This window comes from Rhinolophus ferrumequinum, chromosome 9, assembly GCF_004115265.2.
Source record: "Rhinolophus ferrumequinum isolate MPI-CBG mRhiFer1 chromosome 9, mRhiFer1_v1.p, whole genome shotgun sequence".
Classification (NCBI taxonomy): domain Eukaryota; kingdom Metazoa; phylum Chordata; class Mammalia; order Chiroptera; family Rhinolophidae; genus Rhinolophus; species Rhinolophus ferrumequinum.
The window spans coordinates 43,538,060-43,564,975 of NC_046292.1; the positions used below are offsets into that span (position 1 = coordinate 43,538,060).

Below are 26,916 nucleotides of genomic sequence, written 5' to 3' on the forward strand. Positions count from 1 at the left end.
CATTGCAACAAGTTTGTGAAATTAATTGTCAGATCTCGTATTCACGTATCTATGTTATGTTACATACCCTGTTTCCCCGAAAATAAGACCTATCTGGACAATCAGCTGTAATGTGTCTTTTGGAGCAAAAATTAATGTAAGACTCAATATTATATTTTATTGTATTATGTTATATATTATATTATATTATATATTAAAGACCTGGTCTTATAGTAAAATAAGACTGGGTCTTATATTAATTTTTGCTCTAAAACACGCTTTAGAGCTGATTGTCTGGCTAGGTCTTATTTTCAGGGAAACACGGTATTAAAAATGCACTCATAGGTAAGACAAAATCCATATTTGTAAGCCATTTGTGGGTTTTATTGGAAAGGCCCCCTCTAAGCCTAGACCTTAACAGATGAAGAAATAACTGAAAAAAGCAAGGAAGGATGAATATTTCATGTAGCCAAAGGGAAAACACACACACATCTTGGTGTGTTCAACAGACCATTTGTTTTATAACATAGGTAAGGCCACACTCCTTTTCGGCTCTTCACTTCCAGAGCACTCTTCAACTCTGGCTTTGGTCTCCACCATCTCAATAAAATGACCCTCTTTGCTGTCAAATCCAAGGATACTTTGCAACCTCATCTTACTTGGTTTTTCAGCAGCTTGAGATACTTCTTTCTTGAAATACTCTCTTCCAATATTGCTCAAGAAACCACACTCTGCATGTTTTCTTTCTAATTCTCTGACAGTAGAGAACTTCCCCTAACTTCTGCAATTTCATCTGCTATGAAATTCTGAAATGATGGAGCTCTTCAAGATAAGGTCTCCCTTCTCACCCTATACTCCTGGGAATTTTCATCAAGTCTTAAAATTTTAAATAACATCTATTGATATTGACCATCTATCTCTGTCTCTGCGCTCCAGACACATGTATACAACTGTCTGCTTGACTTTGCCAACTGAAAGGCATTTCAAACAGCATATCCAGAATTGAATTCATACTTTTCTACATAAACCTCACAGCCTGAAGGCAACCAAACACCCTGTATACTTCCAAATCTTCCTTCTTTCCATCATTTACCTATTTGTGTGTCCAACTCAACACTTCATTCTCCCTCCATTCTCCTTCCGATTAGGTCATCATGTCTTACTGGATTTAGATCCTGAATCTCTTCAATCCATGCATCTTCACTGCCACTGTCCCAGTTTAACCTGGTATATTGTCATTTCTTGCCATCTCCCACATCCAATCTACAGCCTTCTCAAACCTAAAAGGCTAAAATAGTCTCTTGTTTCCATGATTCTCTTATCTTCATTGCAGACCAAATGTTTCTAAAATGGGCAGTGTAAATATGATGATTCCATTCTTTACTGAAAACTACTGAAGAGCTTCACTGTTAGTATGATAAAAACAAACATCTTTAACAAGCACTTACTTGCATTTCTGGACAAGCTCAGAAGCTTCATCTCCATTTAACTATCTCCATTTAAGCTTTGTGTTTGCCTCATTGGCCACTTTTTCAGTTCCTCAAGTTCAATGTCCTTCATAACTCAGGGACTCTTTATATTCTATTCCCTCTGCCTGACTGTTTCTTCATTTATTAAATTCATTGTCACTTATTTATGTAAGTTTTTCCATAATCTCAGCAGTTCATTAGATACCCCTAGTAAGTATACTTACCCTCATAGCACAAGGCTTTAAATTATTATAGTTAATTGACACTGATTTTTTTCTCTGAATGGAATTGGACTTACATAAGGACTTGTAGTTTATCAGTTCTACTCACTGTTATATGACTGATACCTAGCACTGAGATTCCCAAAGGAGATAATAACTAGAGGGAACAGATGTAGGGTTAACGGATAAAATATTTCAAAGAGGAATTGGGAAGCACCTGATACAAATGGTGCCTTCGTAGAATAATAGAATTGAATTTAGATTTATAAATGTTTAAATTTACTTAATTACAATTTAAAGTATTCATGCCAAACTGGTTTAACAAAGACAGAAAGGCTCGAGATACTCTGTCAAACACACTTTAATGAAAACGCATAAGGAACTATAGGCAGAAAGAAGGAATTAATAAGCAGCGGAAGGAAGAAGACCCACATCCATTTCTAGAGGAAGGAGTCGATGGAAAACCAGAAAAAGAGAATGCATTGCCTCTTTCTCTGCTATAATTGAATGATGGGTTACTTGTCAATCATAGCATCTAAAGTGAGTTCATGCAGGAGATGCAACTTTTCCCAAATCCCTGACATTAATGCTCACCCTGCCGAATCCTGTGAGACGGTACCTTAAATAGGGAAATGTGAGCATCCCACTTCCTTTAATGGCAGGAATTTTATAATGGGCTTGTCTCTGGGGAGTGGTGGAGAATTATAGTCACAGAGGCACCTTGAACAGACCTTAAGAATATTAAACATATACATCTTCCATTGGTCAAAAAACTTACCATTGTTCTTAAAGATATGGTCTCGGACAAGGGTTACGGCACGATTTACAAACTTTTGATCCTGGTGGACAAGCGCTTCTTTGATTAAGGGTAATCCAGTTATAATAACTGTAGAGAAGTGACCAACTTCCATGCTTAAAATGTTCCCATATCTCTTCACATGCTGAAAAACAGTTCAATAATTACAGATGAATATGCACATGTCTGTGTGTGCAGGAAAGAAGGGAGTGTGTGTAGCTGGGCAGCTTGTATTGAGGGCAGTCTGCATGTACATGCATGTGTGTGCTCACCTTAGTCTGATGGGAATGTCTCTCCCTGTTTCCTTTTCTCCTCCTGTCAACCAGACTTAAATTTAATTCACTGCAGGACATGGACATGCCTTATAAAACATTCTTTCATGTAGTCAACCTACACGAATTGAGCAAACATGTACCACTGTCCCGAAAACAGCTTATAAAGCTATAACTATAATGAAATAAATGGGTCTCTAAACTCAAGCATCTTAGAGTCTAGTGAAGGGAGGGATTTCAACACACGTGACTCACCAAAGAGGGCTGACATCTGTTTAGTGTAAGTCTGGTGTAGCAAGCATGGGCTTCTTAATAAATCATCTCTGTCTAACCAAAAGAGAATGTCCCTTTTCTTAATGTGGACTAGAAGATGGAAAATTCATTATAGGGCTGGGGTCAGGTTGGGAGAAAAGCACTCTAGCTCCAGAGCCACATTCGAATCTTAGCTCTATGCTTCACTAGCTGTGGGCTCTGGAGAGAGTCGTTTCCCTCTTTTGAGCCTCAGCTCCCCAGCTATAAAAGGAAAAAATGATTCCTCCCTCAAAGGGTTCTGTGAGGCAGAATGACAGCAGCAATGTGAAAGGCATTTTGCTTCCTGGTACCTGGTGCAGAGCCACTCGAGTCTCTGAAGAATCACCGGGCTCTGTGTGCAAAGGGATGTGGACGCATGCTCATGGTGGCAGAGAGGACAGGCGCACATGGATGTGTGGGAGGAAGGCACTCGTGGTCACAGAGGCCCACATTCCTGGGTTTCACGTTAAGCCCCTTTCACGTTTTATCATACTCAATCTCACAACCACCCTAAGGTAGTAATGATTTTCCTTGTCTTTCAGAAAACGAAAATGAGTCCTAGCTGAAGTAAGGTAGCCAAGGTGACAAAGCTATTGAGTGGTGGAGAGAATTTGGCAGGCATTCCGTGAGATTGGAGGACAAGAACATGAACCTGAGTTGGTGCCGGGACCTAGTGGGTGAGTTTAGTGGGAGAGAGAGTGAAAGTGAGAATGAGAGGGGGAGCGGTGACGAGAACGGAAAAGCCTGTGGGTGTGTCATGAGGATGCACAAAGGTGCAGGTATGTGCAAGATGGGTTGAATAACAGTGAATGGTCACCAGTCAAAGTCTTTCCTGACCTGTCTATTTAAGAGACGACTTTCATAAAACCCTGCCCCTGTATCTTGTCCACCAGGCTGTGTCACGTTGCTGGCAGTGGATGAAATAGAAGGGCTTCTTTTTCTCCAGGTGTCTGTGGCCCCTCCTCCCTGATTCCCAAGCACTTATGATCCCCCATGTCACCCTTAGTGTCCGGAACGCCACCACCCCCATCAGAGCAAATACAGTGGATTCAGTCTCATTCTACCTCCCTGCTCCCACATTAAAACACTGAGCCTGACTCAATCTTTCCATTGTTCTTATGACCCAGAGACCTCCATCAATCTTTGTACATCTCTAGCACACTATGTCGTGTCTTGCTAGAAAGCATTGAGCCAAGATTCCATCTCGAGCTGGTCTGCCTCTAAAGCACATGTGTTTACTTCTAACAAACAGCAGGGAATCGTGTCATGTAAATCAAGCAGGTTTTTTATTTCATCTTGCTGAATGCCAGGAGGAACTGTTCAGGCTTCATAAAAGGAATTTTTGATTACTGTAGGATACGCATTAAGGATGTTTTAGAACAGCTGAAAATCTCAGGTTAAGCCAAATGACTCCTACCTGATTATGAGTACTACCTAGAATCTCAACCTGCACTTGGAAGGCACTCTGCACTCCAGTAGTTGTTATGAAATGAAATTCTTCAGAGTTCCATCTCTACTTGCTCTCTGCCACTGTATATTTCTAGACCAATACTACTGGATAATCTTTATGGTATTATCAGCTGTGTAAACATGGATAGGTCAAATGATCTCTTGAAACCCTGGTATTGACTGTAGTTATATATTACAATTTTTAAGTGTACTGTACCAGACACTGTGCCAATTGATTTATGTGGAAATAAGTGTATGACCCTCAGAAATCAGAGAAGTCTTTGTAAGGTAGGGCATACTTTTCAATGTACAACGTTGAATGAGTCATTAAAAAAAAACTAGACCGTAAGGGAATGAAAGTAATTAAAAATAAGATGGTTCAGGGGGCTAAAACAGGCTTAAAACAAAAAATGAAAATAGAAAAATAAAGAGAAAGCATTAACATAAGAGCTGTAAAAGGCAAAGAAAAGTAACAGGGCACAGGATATTTAATACGAGAGATAAAAATTCCAAATGTAGCATTAAGTAAATAATAAGATGGAATAAAATAATGTTTAGAATAAAGAACAATTAAAGCTGGAGGATTAGTGAGAAAAGAGATTGAAACATGATCATGAAGAGATATAAAGTTGAGAGAGATCCTGCTTAATTTAAGTCATTAACTTAAGAACCAAAAGACCAAAGAGACAAAGAAAGAGAAAGGAAAAGGAAGCAAGTGTGTACTGATTCTGACTCCTACCTGCCCTAGGTCAGAGGGTCTGTTCCTCTGAACTCTCACCAGCAGTGAGCAGTGTGTGTGTGTGTGTGTGTGTGTGTGTGTGTGTGTGTGTGTGTGTTGGGGGAGGTGTGGGTGCAAGAAGAGGTGAGATTCCCCATTTCACATAACTATATAATAAAATGTCTCAGTGTATATTTACAGCTTTTATAGTTAAAAAGCATTTCTATCCAATAAACCAAAAAGGAAACCTAAGGAAATAAGGACTAAAACTTTATCACAGTGGTTCTTAACCTTTTTTGAATCATAAAGTTTCTTGAAAATCTAATATTTAAGACATATATATTATAAAGTGGAGAGGGTAAAGGGACCAAAATGATCATAAGATATCTGTAGTCCACTTGAAGTGGTAAAATGTTGAAACTAGCAGACTTCATTAAGCTATGTATGCATCTTGCAATCTTTACAGCAACCACTTGAAATAAAATACAGAGATATACTCAAAACCACTAAATTAAAATTGAATTCTTAAAAAAAAATGTTCAAGTGACCTACAGGAAGACAGGAAATAAGAAACAGGCAGAAAAAAAGAGAGGAAAAAATAGAAAATAAATGACAAAATGGCAGTCATAAGATTAACATATAAATAATTACGTTAAATATAAATGATCTAAATTCACCAATTAAAGGTGATTGGCAGATTCAGGCAGCAAACAACCACTTTGTAGCTCCTACTGGGTCACAGGCAGTGGGTGAACTCGGCCTGCACAGGAGCACCTCCAAGAGGCTCCAGAACCAACATAACTGCAGGTTAGCTTCAGGCCACAGCAGAGCACCACCCAATTAGCCCCTCAAATGGCACACATATCAAGACAGTCTCAACAAGTACCACAGTACTGGGGCAAATTCCACTCAGTGGCATAAGCCCCTCACATAGCAGGTTGTATGCTGTGGATAGGGCCAAATCCTACAGACAATAAGCCTGAGTGTCTATCCCACTTACTTACATGCCAATAGCCATCAAGGCTCAACTATAACAGGAGGGCACACACAACCCACACAAGGGACACACCTGGAGCACCCAGAGCAGGTGACCACGGAAAATGTGCCAGGGCTCAAAGGTTACCTACTACATAAGGCCATGTGGCCAATTTGGGAGACATAGCTGATGTACCTGACACATAGAAACAAACACAGAGAGGCAACCAATATGAAAAAACAAAAAAAATGCATCTCAAATGTAAGAACTGGAGAAAACTCCAGAAAAAGAATGAAACGAAACGGAGGCAAGAAAACTACCAGATAAAGAGTTCAAAAGAATGGTTATAAAGATCCTCAAGGAATTTAGTGAGAACTTCAACAAAGAGACAGCAAGCATAAAAAAGAACATAGAAACCATAAAGCAAGCTTAAAAAAGAACATAGAAACCATAAAAAAAAAAGCTAGTCAGAAGTGAAAAACATGATAACTGAAATGAAGAATGCACTAGAAGGAATCACCAGCAGACTAGATGAAGCAGAGGATAGAATCAGTGATTTAGAAGGCAAGGCAGCATAAAATACCCAGTCATAACAGTAAAAAGAAAAAAGAATCCAAAAAAAGGAGGATAGTTTAAGAGACCTGTGGAACAACAATAAGCATAACTACATTCACATCAGAAGGAGAAGAGAGAAAGCAAGGGACTGAGAACCTATTTGAAGAAATAATGACTGAAAACTTTCCTCACCTGGCAAAGAAAACAGATATACATTCCAGGAGGCACAGAGAGTCCCAAACAATATCAACCCAAAGATGCCCACACCAAGACATTATTATTAAAAAGGCAAAGGTTAAAACAAAGATAGAATCCTAAAGGCAGCAAGGGAAAAGCAGTTAGTTACCTACAAGGGAACTCTGTAAGATTGTTAGCAGATTTCTCAACAGAAGTTTGGTCGGCTACAAGGGATTGGCACAAAATATTCAACATGATGAAAGGCCTACAATCATGGGTCCCCTACACAGCAAGGCTATCATTTAAAATGGAAGGGCAGATAAAGAGGTTCCCAGACAAGAAAAAGCTACAGGAGATCCTCACCACCAAACCAATATCACAAGAAATGTTAGAGGGACTTCTTTAAGAAGGAAAAAAATAAAATAAAATTGTGAATAATAAAATGGCAACAGGTACATATCTATCAACACTTACTTTCAATATAAATGGATTAAATACTCCAATCAAAAGTTATAGGACAGATGAATGGATAAGAGAACAAAACTCTTACATATGCTGCCTGAAAGATGCATACACAGATGGAAAGTAAAGAGAGGGAAAAGCATATTTCATGAAAATGGAAACAAACAAAAAAACCCACAAGGCTGGGGTAGCAAAACTTATACCAGACAAAATAGATTTTAAAACAAAGGCTATAACAAGAAACAAAGAATGACCCAGTAATTCCACTTTCGTGTAATTATCCATAGAAACCCAAAATACTACTTCAAGGGGATGTGTGCATCCATATATTCATTGCAGGATTTTTTACAATGATCAAGATGTGGAGGCAGCCTGGGTGTCCATCAATGGAAGAATGGATAAAGGAGAGGTGGGGGAGATATACAATGGAATATTGCTTGGCCATGGAAGGGAATGGGTTCTTGCCATCTGCGGCGGTATGGATGGACCTGGAGGGAACTGTGCTGAGTGGAGTGTCAGACAGAGAAAGACAGATGCAACGTGATTTCGCTTACATATGGAAGCTAAAGAACAAAATGAACCAACGAAACAGAAACAGACTTATAGATACAGAAAACATTTTGATGATTGCCAGATGGTAGAGAGTTTGGGGTATGGATAAAAAACAGGGGACTGGATTAAGAAGTACAAATTGGTTGTTAAAAAGTAGTTATAGGGATGTAGGGTATAGGCTTAGGAGCATAGTTGTTAATATTGTAATAACTATGTATGGTTTCAGGTGGATACTGGATATGTTGGATGATAGATGGGAGGTGTTGGAGGGCAGGGTGAAAAAGGTTAAGGCATTAAGAAGTGCAAATTGTTAGTTACAAAATAGTCACGGCAATGTAAAGTAAATCATAGGGAATACAGTCAATAATATGGTAATATTATGTTAATATGTATAGTCCCAGACGGGTACTTGACTATTCAGGGGGATCACTTCTTAAATTATATAAATGTCTAACGACTATGCTGTACACCTGAAATTAATATAAAATAATATTGAATGTCAACTGTAATTGAAAAATTACAAAAGGGAGAAAAGGTGAAGGGGAATAAAAGGTCCATATTTCCAGGTATAAAACAAGTAAGTCCTAGGGATATAATATACAGCACAGGGAATATAGTCAATAATATTGTGATAGCATAGTATGGTGTCAGATGGTTGCTGCACTTATGGTGATCACTTCTTCAGTGAGTTAACATTTATAAATGTTAAATAACTATGGTGTACACCTGAAACTAATATAATACTGTATGTTAGCTATATTTTTTAATAAAAATCTTAAAAAAACACTAAAACAGAACAAAATGAAAGATTGACAGAATGAAAAAAAATGATCCATCTACATGCTACAAGAAACTGATTTTAAATATGATATAAGTAGGTTAAAATAATACAATGGAGAAACATAGATCATGCAAATAATAATCAAAAGAGAGCTGATATGGCAATGTTATATCAGATAGAGTAAAGTTCAGGCAAAGAACATCACCAGGGATAAAGAGAGATATTATGTAATAATGTCAACTCACCAAGATGACCTAACAATTTTATTGCATATGCACCAAATAAAAGATCTGCCAAGTACATAAAGGAAAAACTACCAGTACTGAGTAGAAAAATAGACAAACCTGTAATTATTATTGGAGACCTCAACATGAATCTCCTAGTAACTGATACAATCAGTACATAAGAAGTCAGCAAGCATATAGGACAATTAAACAACGCCATCATCCAATAAGGTCTAATTAACTTATAGGAACACTGCCCAACAACAGCCGAGTACAGATGACCCAGGGTTAGAGGCCCAGACCTCCTGCTCAGTCAAAAATCTGCATATAACTAGTGCACATTTTTTTCAAGCATGCATGGGACTGTATCCTGGGTCATAAAGCCAAACTTCACATATTTTTAAAAATTGGAATTATACTGAGTATGTCCTCTCACCGTAATGGAATCAAACTGGCAATCACTACCAGAAGGAAAACAGAAAAATGTCCCAATATTGGAACTAAATGGCACATTTCTTAACAAGGGTACAGGTTTAGGAGCCTGGCTTTAAAATTCTGTGACTAATCCTGGAACTTAGTGTTACCAATTGGGTGTTTCTCCCAGAAAGCCATAAAACCTTCTCCACCAGCACTTGCGTATCTGGACTTGTGTTTAAAGTGCTCCAGGCATTTCTGGGGAAAGGGGAACTAATATTTTTTGTGCACCTACCATAAGCCATGTTATATTGACCATCACTGTTTTATTTAATCTTCACAACCACCTATCACAGTGCTGTGTCTTAGCAAGGTACCTGTGCAGAGAGGCAGGAAATCAGTTGAGGATTTTTGAGAAAATGTTGGATGTTGGAGAAAACTTTTAAGGAATTCAGAGTGGCCACAGGTAGGGAGCCCTGATGGGAGATGATTATGAAGAAGTGGAAAGAGGCTGGGTCATAAGGGTTCCACGTGGCTCCCTAAGGAGTCTGAACTCTGTTAAGGAGACTTAGCAGCCAGGAGCTCTAAGAAAATGAAAGCTGAGGAATGCCATTTTTAAAGGATTACTTTAGAGAGTGGATTGCAGGGAGAGAAGGCTGAATGTGAGGGGCTCAATTGTGGTGACGGCAGCAGTTCAGTTTAAAGTGGTGACGATTTAGTAGTAGTACCATTTTACACATGGGAAATGGAAAGTACAGTGTTTGGGAAGGATAATAGTATTACAGAAGACAAGGAGACCAGATCACCATAGGATGCTCCGATATTTAACATGACACAATGAAATGCATTAGAATGTGGCACGCCTAGCACACTTAAATCGCCAACAGTTAACAATATTTCACGCCTAGAAAGGGAAGGTTTCAGAAATCACGCCAGCGGACCGTGAGGACAACAAGGCTCAAAGCGGGATTCACCAGGGTAATGGCTAATTTAGCGGCAGAGCCACCATCCTCCTGCCCTCAGGCCCCGGGATGGCCCTTGTACCGCAGGTCAGGCTTAGGGCTCAGCTCAGCACCACCGCCTGCTCCTACCTGTTGAAGCGACAGGTGTGGCTCCTTAAAGCCCATATGGAAGAAGTTTCCAATGATAGGCAGAATCGGGGGTCCAGGCGGGTAGTTGTTGGGACGCTGCCTTTTGAAGTAATTGGCAAGGAACAGAAAGACGACAGCACCCAGCAGGAGAGTGCGGGGATTGAGGAGTGACCAGAAGGCAGCCACTAGGCAGCCCATCGCTGCGAGCATGGCTCCGATGTCCACTGACTCCACTGCTGTCTGAAGTGGTGACAATCCTGGCGTCTCTGTTACTGTGCTTGCAGCAAGGCCGGAACTCCCAGTGTCACCCCGCGCTGCCCCTCCCCCGACTGTGTCACGCCCTCTCCGTGCTGCTACTTGCCTGGCGGTTTTCTGTCCTTGAACTTCGCCCGGCCCTCCCAGAACCGCGCCCTGGGAACTTCCTGTCAGCCACCCGTCGTGCAGGACTGAGGCCAGGCGCTAGATTCCTAGGAGAACCCACAAGTTTTGGAAAGTCTTTCTCTGAGACCATTGGGGCTCTTGGGTTTATGGTTTCAATGCATGTCAGAGAGCTCCACAAACATTTGAGCTCCGAGTTTTCAATCTCCTTCTCAGCCAGGGATCAAGGATCTGAACTGATCCTGGGGAACAGTCACCTGTCATTTCTTGGGCAGTCATTATATGCCAGGCAGCTCAGTCACCTCTTTACATAAATTGCTTCTTTCTGACAAAATTTGGCAGATGCTTTTCTTAGTCCCATCTTGCAGCTGAGGACACAGAGAAGTTAACTACCAAATAGTAGAGAATGATTGAATCAATCACCGGTCTGCAAACCATCTAAAAGAGGTCCTGTATTTCCAACTGTTTTGGAGATTAAAAATCATTACAGCAAAGCTCCTAGTGTTGCCCCTAGTTCTTAGCAGGCGCTAATTAACACTGAAGGGAAGTGTCTTTCCAAAGTCCAGAGGGAGATACTGGTCAGAGCTTAGCTTTTATTCTTCCAGTCTACATCTTCCTATTTTACTCCACACAATGTTACTAATATTTATGTAACTGTTATTTTAATGGAATTATGGTACAACTGCTTTAAAAACAAACAAAACCTCAGTACTACGTGTTTGAGATCTCTCCAGGTTGATGCATGTGGCGTTAGTTCATTCACTTTAACAGCTAAGTACCGTTCTATCATTGCACCACAGTTTTTAAAATTGAGGTGTAGCTGACATATAACATTATATTAGTTTCAGGTGTATAACATCATGATTCGATAATTGCATACATTGCAAAATGATCACCACAACAAGTCTAGTTAATCTCTGTCACCATATATTGTTACAAAATTTTTTTTGTGATGAGAACTTCTAAGGTGTACTCTCTTAGCAACTTTCAAATATGCAATACAGCATTATTAACTATAATCACCTTGCTGTGTATTACATCCCCAGGACTTATAACTGGAAACTTGAACCTTTTGACTATTTTTGCTCATTTTGCCGGTCTCCAACCCCTGCCTATAGAAACCACCAATCTGTTCACTGTATCCATGAGCTTATTTTTTTCCCAATTTTTAAAGTTTTCATGTATAAGTGAGATTGTATGTTATTTGTTTTTCTCTATCTGACTTAGGTCACTTAGCATAATGCCCTTGATATACCAACGTTGTCACGCTGACAAGATTTCACTCTTTTCATTCTTTTTTATGGCCGAATAATATTCTTTTATACACACACTCACATGCACACACACACACACACACACACACACACACACACGAGAGGTCTGACAAGTTCGCGAACTCATCCTAGAAAAAGTGCTACATACCTCATTGCCAACTATCACTACGGTCTCCTTGAAAGTACTCTCCTTGGGAAGCTATGCACCAACACTAGTGCCTAGTCCATCCTTCAAAGCAATTTTGGAATTCTTTTTCTGGAATGGCCATCAGAGCTGTCATTGTATTACGCTTGATGTCTTGAATAGCATCAAAATGTCTTCCTTTCAATATTTCCTTTATCTTCGGGTAAAGAAAGAAGTATTGGGGGCCAGATCAGGTGAGTAGGGAGGGTATTCGAAAACAGTTATTTGTTTACTGGCTAAAAACTCCCTCACAGACATTGCTGTGTGAGCTGGTGCATTGTTGTGATGCAAGAGCGGTGAGTTTTTGGTAAAAAGTTCAGGTCGTCTAACTTTTTCACACAGCTTTTTCAGCACTTCCAAATAGTAAAGTTGGTTAACTGTTTCTCCAGTTAGTACAAATTTATAATAGATTCTTAAATAGCATAATGTTTTCAAGGTTCATCCATGTTGTAGCATGTATCTATACTTCACTCCTTTTTATTGCTGAATAATGTTCCTTTGTATGTATACCATATTTCATTTAGTCATTCATCAGTTGATGGATGTTTGGGTTCTTTACACTCTGTGACTATTATGAATAATGCTGCTATGAGCATTCATGTACAAATTTTTGTGTGAAAATATGTTTCTGGTATCTTGGATACGTACTGCTATGGTCCAAATGTTTGTGTCCCTTCGAAGTTTTTATGTTAAAATCCTGACTCCCACGGGAGTAGTAATTAGGAGGTAGGGTCTTTGGGAGGTGATTAGGTCTTGAACGGGATTAGTGCTCTTAAAAAAGAGGCCTAAAGTAGCTCCCTTATCTTTCCACCATGTGAGGGCACAGCAAGAATGTGTTGTCTGTGAATCCGAACGTGGGCCATAGCCAGACACCAAATCTGTCGGCACCTTGATCTTGGACTTCCAGCCTCCAGCACTGTGAGAAATAAATTCTTGTTGTATATAAGCTAGCCAGTTTGTGGTAATTTTGTTATAGCAGCTCAAACTAATAAATATACCTAAGAATGAACGGCTGGCTCATATAATCCATATTTAACATTTTGAGGATCTGCCAGACTGTTTTTTAAAGTGTTCCACAATTCCACCAGCAATGTGAGTTAGCTTTTCCACATCCTCACCAACCCTTGTTATTATCTGTATTATTCCAGTTATCCTAGTGTGTGTGAAGTGGTATCTCATTATGGTTTCGATTTGCATTTTCCTAATGTTGAATGAGATTGACCATATTTTTATACTTAACTGGTCATTCATAATGAACTTTTAAGTAATGTGTATTTAAATTCTTTGCCAATTTTTTAATTGATCTATTTGTCTTTGTATTGTTTAGTCTGTATCCAGACTCCTATTAAATATATGATTTACAAATAATTTTCTACCATCCTGTGGATTGTCTCCTCATTTTCTTGAAAGTATTGTTTGTACAATAAAAGTTTTTAATTTTGATGAATTCCAGTTTTTAATTTTTCCTGTTATACTTGTGATTTTGGTGTTATATTTAAGAAATCTAAAGTCAGGAAGATGATTTTTCCTTTCGGATTTATAATTTTAGTTCCTTTTGAGTTAATTTTTGTATATGGTGTGAGATAAATGTTTAAATTTATTTGTTGCATGTGGATATCTACTTCTCCCCATTACAACTTCTTGAAAAAGATTATTCTTTCTCCACTGAATTATCTTGGCACCCTTGTTGAAAATCACCTGAACTTTCTTATATGCTTTATTTCTGAACACTCAGTTCTGTTCCATTGATCTATATGTCTACTCTTATGGCAGTACCACACAATCTTGATTACTATAGATTTGTAGTAAGGTTTTAAAAAGATTTTAATTAAAATATAACTAACATCCAGTATTATATTAGTTTCAGTATAACACCATAGTTGTTCAACATTTACATACCCAAAGAAGTGATAACCATCTGACACCATACTATGCTATCACATTATTGACTGTCTTCCCCATGCTGTATACAAGTATCACCTCCCCATGACTTAATTCATTTTATACCTGGAAATTTGAACCAACTATTCCTCTTCACATCCCCGTCCTCCCACCTGTCCCCACCCCCCATGTTTTTAACTTTTCAATTACAGTTGACATTCAGTATTACATTAATTTCAGGTGTACATATATAACATATACATTATAATGTATAACATATATATTTATATACATTTATATAATTTAAGCAGTGATCCTCCTGACTACTACCCACCTGGCACTGTAAATAGTTATGGCCATATTATTGACTATATTCCCTATCATTTACCCTACATCCCCATGACTAGTTTGTAATTACCAATTTGCACTTCTTAATCCCTTCACCTTTTTCTCCCTGCCTCCAAACCCCCTCCCATCTATCACCACAATAAATCTAGTACCCATCTGACACCATAACATAGTTCCTAAAATATTCACCTTATGCTATACCCTACATCCCCATGACTACTTTGTAACAACCAATTTGTACTGCTTAATCCATTCCCCTTTTTCATCCATTCCCAACTCCCTTCTTTGACAATCATCAAAATGTTCTCTGTATCTATGAGTTTGTTTCTCTTTTTGTTTGTTTGCTTGTTTGTTTATTTTCTTCTTTAGATTGCACATTCTCATATAAGCAAAATCACATTGCATCTGTCTTTGGCTGTCTCACATAGAATACCCTCCAGGTCCGTGCATGCCACCACAGATGGCGAGAATCCATTCCCTTTCATGGCCGAGCAATATTCCACTGTATAGATGTACAACCTACTCTTTTTCCATTCAATCATCTACAGACATCCAGGCTGCCCCCACAGCTTGGCCATTGAAAACAATGCTTCAAAGAGCATATGGCTGCACATGTCCCCTCAAAGTAGTGGTTTGGGTTTCTTCGGGTAATTACCCAGAAGTGGGAACACTGAATCCTTCTTTGTCACTTGTCATAGCCTTTGTTTTAAAGTCTGTTTTGTCTGTTATAAGTATTGCTACCACAGCTTTTTTTTTTCTTTTTTAATTTTCATGAAATATAGTTATCCTGTCTCTTTGCTTTCTGTCTGTGTGTCTTTTGATCTGAAGAGAGTCTCTTGTAGGTAGCAGATGTAAGGTCTTGTGTTCTTATCCATTCAGTCACAATAATTTTTGATTGGAGCATTTAATCCATTTACATTTAAAGTAATTGTTGATAGATATGTAGTTATTACCATTTTATTCTTCACATTTTTAAAATCTTTTTTACTTTTTGTCTTAAAGAAGTCCCTCTAACAACCGTTGTAATATTGGTTTGGTGGTGGTGAACTCCTTTAACTTTTTCTTGTCTGGGAAAATCTGTCCTTCGATTTTAAATGATAGCTGCTGAGTACAGTAATCTTTGTTGTAGGTCCTTGTTTTTCATCACTTTGAATACTTCCTGCCAATCCCTTCTGGCGTGCAAAGTTTCTGTTGAGAAATCAGCTGAAAGTGTTATGGAAGCTCCCTTGCACTAGGTAACTAACTGCTTTTCTGTTGTTGCTTTTAAGAGTGTCTCTTTGTCCTTCACCGACGGCATTTTAATTATGATGTGTCTTGGTGTAGGCCTCTTTGGGTTCATCTTGTTTGTGACTCTCTGCACTTCCTGGTCTTGTATATCTATTTCTTTAGGTTAGGGAGGTTTTAAGTCATTATTTCTTTAAATGGGTTTTAAATTCTTTGCTCTCTCTGTCCTTCTGGTACCCCTATGATGTGAATGTTGGTACACTTTATATTGTCCCAGAGATTCCCTTGAAGTCTCTTTTTTTTCCTTTCTGTTCTGGTGGGTATTTCTGCTATACCTGCCCTTCTAAATCGCTGATTGGATCCTCTGCTTCAACTAATGTGTTAATTCCCTCTAATGCAGTTTTCATTTCCATTATTGTATTTGTTTGGAACTCTGCCCCTGGTTGAATGCTTGTCTCCATTATGCTAGTTCTTTTTCTGGAGTTTTCTTCTGTTCTTTTATTTGGGAAAAATTTCTTTGTCTTCCCATTTTGGCTGCCTCCCTGTGTTTGTTTCTATGTCGGGCTGCTGTGCTTCCTGGTCTTAGGAGAGTGGCCTTATGTAGTGTCCTGTGGGACCCAGTAGTGCAGTCTACCTACTCACCTCTCCAGAGCTGGATGCTCCAGGTGTGTCCCTTGTGTGGGTTGTATGTGCCCTGCTGTTGTAGTTGAGACTTGATTGCTATTTGCAATTCAGTGGGAGGGATTGACCCACAGGCTAATTCGTTATGAGGACTGGCTGTTGCTACAGTGGAAAAGTTGTTTTGCAGGGGCTGACCTGACAGAACAGGGTCCAATTTCATGGGGCTCTGATGCCCACCCAGTCTGCTGTTTGGGTGTGTCTTTCCCAGAGGTAGCTGGGTGATGCTCTAGCTTGGTTCAAGCTGGCCACTGGGCCTGACAGTACCGAGGTGTCCTGGGAGGGGACCCCCTACAATCCTGTTCAGGTGCAGCCTATGACCTCCCTGCCCATTGCCAACTGGCATGAGTCCCAAAGCAATGCTGAGATGACCACCACCTGTGCTGTGCTTGGGAGGTGCCTTGACAGGCCAATCTGTGAACGAAGGCTGGTTGCCACTGGTGCTGAGCCTAAGGCTGCTCGGCCAGAGGTAAGGGATACTTGGAAGCCAGATACTGCTTGTTTGGGTTTCGTGAACCTTTGAGAGATTTTTAAGAAATTCTTCAGCATGAGCCAAGGCAGGCTATTTCTAGGGTTTCCGGGAGGGAATTCCTGCCGGTTCTTGGGAATTTTTTTTTGCTTTTCCTTTCCCAAATCCCGAGATACAAACTGTTTTCTGTTCTGCACGATGAATCGTTTCCACAAAGTGATGGCCGATACTACCAACCACCTGGGTTCAGAGAGCCGATTTTCCCGATTTCCCGACCAACTTTTATAGGAATTCAGGAAAGGGAAAGCAAAAAATATCCCTGAGAGCGGGCGGAATTCCTGCCTGGAAACCCTAGCTGTTTCTATGGAAATGCCCCTGGAAGTGGCTAGGGTGTGCCTGAAAGTTGGGTAGAGTGTGGTCTCAGGGAATCATTAGGGTGGGGCAAAGGCAAGGTGATAGCCAGTTTCATGGAGACTCAGATATAGATTCTGCATACGTCTGCTTCAGCGTGCGTGTGCACGCAGGAAGGGGAGGGCACAATAAAGCAGCAATGGCTTCCACCTGCTCCTCATTCTGGGAGAAACTGCCCTTCTTCCCCTCACCCTGCAGCTAAACAGTTCAGTTCCTCCTCATATGTCCCTGGTGCCTTTCGCCTTTTGAGCTGTCATCCCAGCACTTGAGCTCAGAGCGAGTTAGTTCATCAGTGGGTAAGTCTGTGCGTGGAGCGTCTGAAAGCTCACTGCCCTCTGTCTCACTCAGCCACAATTGCGGCTGATTTTTATAGCCAAAAGTTATGGCTTTTCGTCTTGGTACAGAAACCCTGGGCTGGCAAGGGGCTACGACTCCTTGCTCCTCAGGAGATATACGCGGCCAAGACATCCCTCTTGGTTTTTAATGGTCAAACGCGGGTGTGGGACCAGTCTTTCCTGCGTCTCTGCCCATCCTACCAGTTTCGAGGTGGCTTCTTCTGTATGTTCTTAGTCACACGGCTTTGGTATAGCTAGACTTCAGGTGATTCTCAGTGATCGTTGTTTTGAGGTTTTGTTCTAATTGATATGGTTCTGAAAGGATGTGAGCACTACATTTACTTCACAATCTCGACCAGAAATGTGTAGCATGTTTTGAAAATGGTAAGTATGAGTCCCCCAAATTTATTTTTCTTTTTTAAGATTTCAAATTGCTTTGGCTGTTCTGAAATGCCACAGAGCTCTTTTCTTACTGACATCCAGCTGTTTTTTGTTTTTTCTTCTTAAACAGATGTTCAGATTGTTGCAAGACTTCAGTTAACTGCCAAAGTTCTAAGAATGTTGATTTTGACAACTTTTGCTAGTCTTCTCAGAGCTTTTCTGGAGGAGTAAATTTTGGGAGGTTCTTACTTTGTCATTTTAGTAGTTTTTCTCTCTAAAAGTCAGGTTTTTGGAAGTAGAAAGAACCTTAGAAAACAATGTTTGAAGTCCACATTTTTCATAATGTGAAATCAGTTGCATAGAGGTAGAAGGTTATTGCATAGCAACAGAAAATTTGTGACACACTGAAGCATTAATATTTCTACTCTGCCTTAATCACTTAGCTACTCACTCCCTACCCATAAGTTCAATAAAAATTTAGTGAGTATCAAAACTGTCAGGTACTGAGCCTGTATAAGCAAAACACAATTGCCTCTTAAAGGTCAGAATAATTGGGAGATTATATGGAAATAGGAACTTGAAATTTTTGAATAAGATTCTCAGAGAATGGAGCAGGGAATAACTAATTGGCTGGGAGAGTCAAAAAAATGTCATTGATTTGACTTTAAAGTTGGGTCTGCCAGGTGTAATTAGACATTTCTTGAGAAAAAATAACTTCAATAAAGACAGTTAGATGATAAAGGACCTATCCTGTCTAGAGAATTGATAGGAGTTCAGTAGTTTGGCAAAAAAAGTGCTGAGAGATGTGATTGAAGAGATGTGAAGGTTTCAGATCACAGAAATTATCATATGCCCAGCTAAGGAGCAAGCCCACACATGGCTGTACACAGAGCTCCAGAGAGTGCTGTTTACCTAGACTACCAGTGATGACATCCTGAGGTTTCACAGTGTAACAGCCCTGCTAAAAATTTTATAATGATGCAGTAGTCAATAGGGAGAAGGATTTATTGCTCTGTGAACCCAGTGAGGGAAAGATTAAATTGCCAGGAAAAATGGTATAGAAATAAGCTCCTCAATGGCACAACAGAATAACTGGGGGCTTTGCTTGAAATAGCAGTAACAGTGTTACAACTACTTAATTTATTATATGCCAAGCACACTATGCCTTTGTTTAATATACATATTAAAGTTATATTTACATATTTTATATGTTACATGTATTTTTATATATTTATATAATATAATTTAAGAAGTCATTAGTGTGGGGCTCAGGGGTGCTCCAATAGAGGTACAGGACATGCAAAAGCCAGATGTTGCTTGTTTGGGTTTTGTGAATCTTTGAGAGATTTTAGGAAATTACACAGCATGAGCTGAGGCAAGCCATTTATATGGAAAAGCTATTGGAAGTGTCTTGGGTGTGCCCAAATATTGGGTGGAGCATGGTCTCAGGGAATCCCTAGGGTGGGGCAGTGGAGAGGGAATAGCCAATTTGATGGAGACTCTGATATGATTTCTGCCTGTATCTGCATGCCTGGAGCAGGAGGGCTTAACAAAGAAACAATGGCTTCTGCCAGCCCCTCTGTATGGGAGAAAGCTGCCCCTCTAGTACTCACCCTGCAGCTAGACAATTCACTTCCCGTCCCTGGTACCTTTTGAGAGGCTGCCCAAGGGATGGAGCTCTGAGCAAGTGAGTCTGTCAGCAACTATGTTCTTGAGTGGTATCTTTCAAAGGAGCGCCTGGCAGTGCTGCTGCCCTCTGTGTCACTCAGCCATAATCTCTGCTGGTTTTCACATCCAGAAGTTATGAGGACTTCTCTCCCTGGCACTGAAGCCCTGGGCTGGGGAGAGGCTGGATCACTTGCTCTTCAGGGAGGGACCTCCACAGCTGAGATATCCCTCCTGATTTTCAATGGTCACATGCAAATGTGGGACCAGCCTGTTCTGCATCTCTGTCCCTGAGCCTACCAGTCTCTAGGTGACTTCTACTGTATGTCCATAGTTGTAGGGCTTTTGTTCAGCTAGATTTCAGGTGATTCTCAGTAATGGTTGTCAGTGGTTTAGTTGTTATTGATGTGTCCTAAGAGGAGGTGAGCACAGTATTTACCTACTCCTCCATCTTGATTGGAAATAATCCATAAGCCTATTGAGAAATAAGCATGGAGAAATGGAATAGGTGGCCCCATTCCAGACAGCCAGCTGGGAAATGGAACAGTGAGGTAAGAACAAGCCTGCACCTCTACACTGCGTTCCAGAAGGGATATAACAGAATTTGTCATGAGGACTAAGAATAGGACATTGGAATGAGGTGACAAGAACCGAGGAGTAGTGGCAGAGATCTGATTTTGGTCAATAGGTCCAAGCTAGCAGCAACACAAAATGATTCTACCTTATTTTATTTATTTATTGAAAACTACCATGTTCCAGGTACTGTTCTTGATATTGAACAAGACAGTTACTGTTCCTACTCTCAAAGAATGTATTAGTTAGCTATTTTTTATGTAACAATACACCTCAAAATGTAGTGGCTTAAAACAATAACCATTCATTCACCTCACAAATGTAAGATTGATAAGTTAGGGGTTCAGCTGGGCTGTTCTTGTCTGAGCTATGATCACTCACGCATTTGCATTCAGCTGTTGGATATGATTGGGTCCAGCTCGTCTCAGCTGGTCTTATGCACAGCTCTGGTAGTTAGCCAGTTGTCATCTAGGGCAATTTGACAAGAATAACGAGGGCCTGTGTTTCTCATCATCCATCAGAGTAACATGGGCTTGTGTAAGTAGTGGTAGCAGAGTTCGAAAAAAGCAGGTAGAAGCATGCAAGGTCTCTTGAACTCTAGCTCAGAAAGTCCATTTCATCACATTCTATTGGCCAAAACTGATCAGCAATCCAGCCCAAAGTAAAGAGAAATGTAAATTGGTTTCCATCTTTTGAGGGAAGAAGTTGTGATGTTCCACTGGAAGGGGTGTAAATGCAGATAGGTGGATTATTATGGCCATTTTGGCAAATGAATGTTGTTCTCAGTCAATCTTAAATTCCATAAAAACTAAACAGAGTGAGGAAAGTTATATTTTATACTCTGAGAGAGTAACTGATACTGGACTAGCCCTTCCATTATAAATAACCAGAAAAATTGGCCAAGTAACTAAAATAAGTTTTCAGGTGTTGGAAAACTAACAGTTCAGAACTGTGATCCCCAAGAGAAAAGAACAAATGAGATGAGCTGTAACAAGCTCTCTTTCTGCCTAGGGTATTTACTTGAACCCATCACAGGAAGGAGGAAAAATCAGAACATAGTAGCCTCATCTTGCTAAGATGAGAAAGTATAGTTTGGAATTTGGGCACCTGACATAGTCAGAATTGGTACCGCAAAAACCGGAAAGGAGGAAGCTATACCAAGAAAGAGTTCTAGAGATACTCAGATCTGTCAGATACTAAACTGTGTCTGTGTAGGATGAGACTCCATGAGGCTGGGCAAAGAATATCTACTGGGGATAAAACAACTACCAGAGAGTCATCAGCCTAATGACTGGCATATCTTTTACATGGTTGGAATTATTTGAATTCCAAACAGAGTGAAGAGATCATGTTGAGCACTTCAGTAGAGGCGCCAGAAAGGTCACTCTTTAGGAGCCCTAGAATGAAACCTATACTGTACCGACTCTAACACAGATTTAAAACAAGACTCAAAGGATCAACGTGTCCTATAGATAAATTCACTTCCTCTTGAAACAAAACTCAACCATCTTTAAAGAAGACAACATAATTCAAACACTCAATGAAATTTTACATAGTCAATCCACAGTTACTAAGCATATGAACGAGTGGAAATATGTGGCCCCTGACCGAGAGAAAAGGAAGTTAATAAAACCAGATACAAAAATGGCAGAAACGATGAAATTATCAGACAAAAAACTTTAAATGGATATTATAAACACATTCAAATATTTAAAGGGACACAGGAAAATATTTGAGAAATACAAATTCTAAAAATAAGAAACAATTGGTACTTCTAGAGTGAAAAAATAAATTACATGAAGTAAAAAAAATAATAATGGATGTCTTCATGACAGATTAGAAATTCCAGAGAAGGGAAACAAGGGAACTTGAAGGCAAGGCAAGAGAAACTATCCAAAGAGAAGCATAGAGAGAAAAAAGGCTGAACAAAATGAACAGAACCTTAGTAGTTCAGTTGGTCAATATCAAGGGGTCTAACGTGTGTGACCGAAATCCCAGAGATACGGAGTCAGGAGATGAGTTCAAAACAACAAAATATTTGAGGAAATAATGAGCAAAATGTACCCAAATTTTCTAAAAATGATAAACTCACAGATCTAAGAAGCTCAATGAAACCCAATCTGGATAAACATAAAGAAAACTATATCAGGACACATTATAACCAAATTGTTGAGAGATAATGATAAAGACAAATTTTAAAAACAGCCAGAGGACAAAAGACTCCTAATAAATAGGAGAACAAAAGTATAAATAATTGTGGGCTTTTCATCAGAAACAATGTAAGGAAGAAAACAATGGGATGACATCTTCAAAGTGCTAAAAGCAAGAAACTGTTAACCTAGAATTCTATAACTGGTGAAATTTTTCTTCAAAAATGAAGGCAAACTAAGGACATTTTGTGAAATTAAGAAAAAAAAGGATAACATGGCGAGAATCCAGGGCACAGTGTATTACTCTGGTTTTCAAGAGGTGAGGTGGAGGAGGGAGTCAACCTGGGGACGTATCAACACATATCCCTCCCCATGAAGGTTGTTATGCAGTGATGAAAATAATGAAAGATGTTATGGGGCTGCATATATTTGAGAAATTTTTCCTTCGGTACCCAAGACCCAGTGGCAACCACGATTGTAATTTATTTGCACGGTTATAACCCCCTCTCCCTGAACCCCACTACCACTGGCACTAGCCTGTGAGCTCTGAAGGGACAGCCCTGTTCCTCTCCTTGTTAATCATTGTATGTCTGGCTCATGGTATGTGCTCAAGAAATAATTGTTGAATTGATTTGAAAATACTATTTGTGTGTATAATACTACCGTGTTTACCCGAAAGTAAAACCTAGCCAGACAATCAGCTCTAATGCGTCTTTTGGAGCAAAAATTAATATAAGACCCAGTATTATATTTATTATATTATATTTATTATATTATATTACATTACATTATATATAGTATTGTATTGTATTACATTATGTATATTATTACATTACATTATATATAGTATTGTATTACATTACATTTTATATTATACTATAATATATTGTATTATATTATATTATATTATATTATATTATATTATATTATATTATATTATATTAAAGACCCAGTCTTATATTATAATAAAATAAGATGAGGTCTTTTACGAATTTTTGCTCCAAAAGACTCATTAGAGGTGGTTGTCCGGCTGGGTCTTATTTTTTGGGGAACACAGTAGTAGTATATAATAGTAGCATGGTTCCAAAGAAGAGCTCCATCTACTCTTTCCAATTGGAAAAAACAATTTCTGTGCTTCAATTGTTCCACATTTAGGGAGATACCATAACAGTATGTGGATATTGGGGGAAGCAATGAAATTTTACAAAGTAAGACAATGTTAAATTATTAGCCATGTTGTAGGATGCTGCCATTCATCCCAAATTAATCACAATAAAATAAAGGAGCATTTTCCATTACAAATATGTTAAGAATTCTACTTTCAGAGACATAATGGCAGAAAGACCAGTATATAGGTGTGATAGAGTAAAGTTAAAACAAAGAATCCTTCATGAAGTATGTCACAGTGCTGTAAAGCTTTGGCCCAATCTCTGCTACGTTTCCAGTCCTGTCCCTCCCATGCTATTCACAGTGCTGACCTTGGGACAAAGGAAGATTCTGAGGAGTCCTATCGGTCATTCCTCTGAACTTTCATTCAACACAGAAAGAGAAATTACATTTATCAGGCTCTTATTATGGGCCAGATATTATATGTGTAACAGGATACAGAAATAGGGTTCTTCCTTTCTCCGTTTCAGCTGGAATCCCAATTTCTGCAAGTCAAATAAGTACCTGCCAAGTGCTGGTGAAGCCCACAGTTCTCAAGTAAGGCACTTGAAACCCTATGTGGGCCTTGCCACAGGGCATCTGAAGACTTTTTGTGACCCTTTTAGCACATTGCCTGTACAGAGAGTATATAATAATTGAGGATTTTGAGAAAAGGGAGAGAGGAGACTTCTGTGTAAGGGGCAACAGTCTTTCTTAGAGTAAACTTAGGCTCCTCTAAGTCCTCTAGGCCACAGCATTGGTGTCTGTCCTTGTCAGGCTTGCAAGTTGTAGCAAAAATCTTGCTAAGACAGTTTAGAGAGAACCCCCCATCTCACCCTCAATATCTAATCACTCTGGCCTGTCTTCTGCTAGAATCCTGTCCAGTGGGTTTAGCCAGCATCCCCCCCTTACCCCTGATATTTTTCTCTTAGTTATTTTCCAACTACTGACACCCCACCCTGCTCCTTGGCTATAAATCCCCACCTGTCCTTCGTGTATTAAGAATTGAGCCCAGTTCTGTACTGAAATTTTTTTCCCCATTGCAATAGTCCAGAATAAATTCTGTCCTTGCCAGTTTACAACTGTTCCGCTCTGGTTTCCTTTAACTAGAGGGTTCTCTTTATATCTCACCCATTCCCCCACAAAGAAGGATAGTTTCCCCTCATCAGGTGAGAGGCTTTAAGCCAAGAGAGATTTACCTGTGCTTTGTAGAGTCCTTGGAGTACCCAGAACCAGTGCCTCATGGAGGCTAGAAACTTCCTATAGACAAGAGGTTGCGTGAGGCCAACTGTGGTGGCTAAGGAGAGAGCGCTACTTTGGGAGGAAACTGCACTGACACTCATAATGTGACAGAGGTGTGGGACTTCATGTGGACCCTGTGGCACAGCCAGCTTGGGGTCATCTTGGATCCCAGCAAGAGGACAGCCTGAAAGGGTAATATGGCCTAAAGAGGAGCTAAATTGGCAGATGCCCAAGAGTGGGAAAGACGTTAGCTAACAGACAAGCTCTGTCCGTATGAAGGGCACTGCACATAGAGGGTGCTGGTAGAACGGGGGTGGGTGAAGGGAGGTGCGTAGAGTGTGATCTTAATGGAGAGAGCACCGGGTGCCAAGAGAAGAGGTGGCTGCACCTCCACCTACTTCATCTGGAAAACTTCCAGTTCTAAAACTAGGTACAAGGGAGCTAAATTAATTAATTCATAGATTTATGTAAATTGTATACCTATTAGGCTATAAATTGTAATGACCAAAAGGAGGCTTTTTGGGCATGAATATGATAAGAGAAATATCGATTATCTAAGAGTGACCAGAAATGTGATGGGTCCTGCTGGAAATTTCGTACAGAAATAGAAAGGACCAGTTCACAGTATTGGGGGCATGGGTGTGGGAAAAAAGCTACTTTTCCATTGCACCCTATTGAGTCCCATGCCATCATTCTGCTACGCAGACAAAATTTCATGTTTGTGAATTTTATCCTCACCACCACAGAGGATAACATTATATCCCCATACCCATGTTTTAGAGGAAGAAAACGGAAGCTTGCTAGATTCTTGCTCAAAACCACAGTAAGGAATTGAGGAGATACAAAGCTGGATGTGCCTGGAATGCCCTCACCCCCAGTACCCTCCCACTTCCCTCTCGGTAGCTCAGCAACAGGCTGGATCAGCAGACTGGAGTTAGTCCAAGGCGAGAACAGATTAACTACAAGTTAGAGCTCTGCAATTCCCTATTCTAACAAAGTGGCTTTCTCACCCAGGAAACTGTCCTAGTTACTTAGTCACCTGGCCAACCCCCGCCTCCTGTCAGGAGCTATGTAGTGCATTCTGAGGTGGTCTGTTTGCATGCAGGCCAGCCATGCCTGACCCAGGCACATTTCCATATGAGCTCGGGCTGCCCTGTGTGCCCTGCTTTTTCTTTGCTTGTAAATCCTCTGATCCCTGACCTGATTTTAAATTTACACTGCAGCATGTGTGTGTCTGTGTCTTTTTGCTGGACAGTGGTAGAGAGAATATTCACAGCCTGGAAGGCTTTTGGGTAGAATTTGTGCCTTGGCAATGATGCCACAGAAAATGTCATATGCTTGCACACTATGTGTTAGACACTGATGCAAAGGAACAGTGTAAGGGGCCCTGGAGCTTCCAAACTAGTGTGGAAATAAGAGAGTTAAAAAGTCAGATAATATAATCTTTATATTAATGCTTGGGCAGGACTAGAGCTGATATTTTAAAATGTTTCCAATGAGTTTGAGGTAAAAAAAAAAAAGGCATTTCACATTGCCAGAAAATTCAGTTACTCCCAGTTATCTACTTCCTCAAGGATTCTGATTAATTGTGGTCATACTCTCTTGGCTTTGGGTCCCGTACCATAGGTTAGGTTAGGATGAGTACCCAGTGGCTTTACATTTATTCCACAAGGAATGGGTGAATGTCTCCCTATCTAGAATCATGGAAAATGTGTAGCAGAGCAGGAATGGAACTCAGAGATGACTTCAACAAAGCCCTTCATTTTACAAATGAGGAGATTGATCACATTACGTCAAGTATTTTGGCCAATTTCTTACTCTCCTACTTGGGTAATCTGACTGGGAAAAAAAAGAAAAGAGAAAGAAATGGAAGACAAGATCTCAGATAGATGGGAAGTTCTAGACCTGCTGAGATTGGTTTTATTCTAGGAATGTCGTTTGAGGTGTGTTTCTAGAGATGCAACTTCCCAGCAGTTTACAAAGAAAGTACTCACTTCGCATTCTTCTTCCAGGCAATAGGAAATCTTCCAGCTAGTTCTTCCAGACATACTCTTGACTCTCCCAGAAGAGCTCAGGCTAGCTCCAGCTAAACTCTCTCACTCTCTGTCCCCATTTGTTTCCCTTTCTAATGGTGTCCCTTGAATTGGTTT

General features: G+C 39.9%; 1 protein-coding gene across 1 annotated transcript in view; it reads right to left on the bottom strand.

Annotated features, from left to right (window-relative positions):
- The window catches only part of LOC117027269 (cytochrome P450 2J2-like), a 30,953-nt gene extending 20,270 nt beyond the window's left edge, over positions 1 to 10,683 (bottom strand). Inside the window, exons 1-2 of the mRNA XM_033114840.1 lie at positions 10,428 to 10,683; positions 2,448 to 2,610 (exon numbers count right to left, since the gene is read on the bottom strand). Coding sequence (XP_032970731.1) covers positions 2,448 to 2,610; positions 10,428 to 10,637 — 373 coding nt within the window. The 5' untranslated portion in view covers positions 10,638 to 10,683. The remainder of the gene's footprint in view (positions 1 to 2,447; positions 2,611 to 10,427) is intronic.
- Positions 10,684 to 26,916: the final 16,233 nt, after the last annotated feature.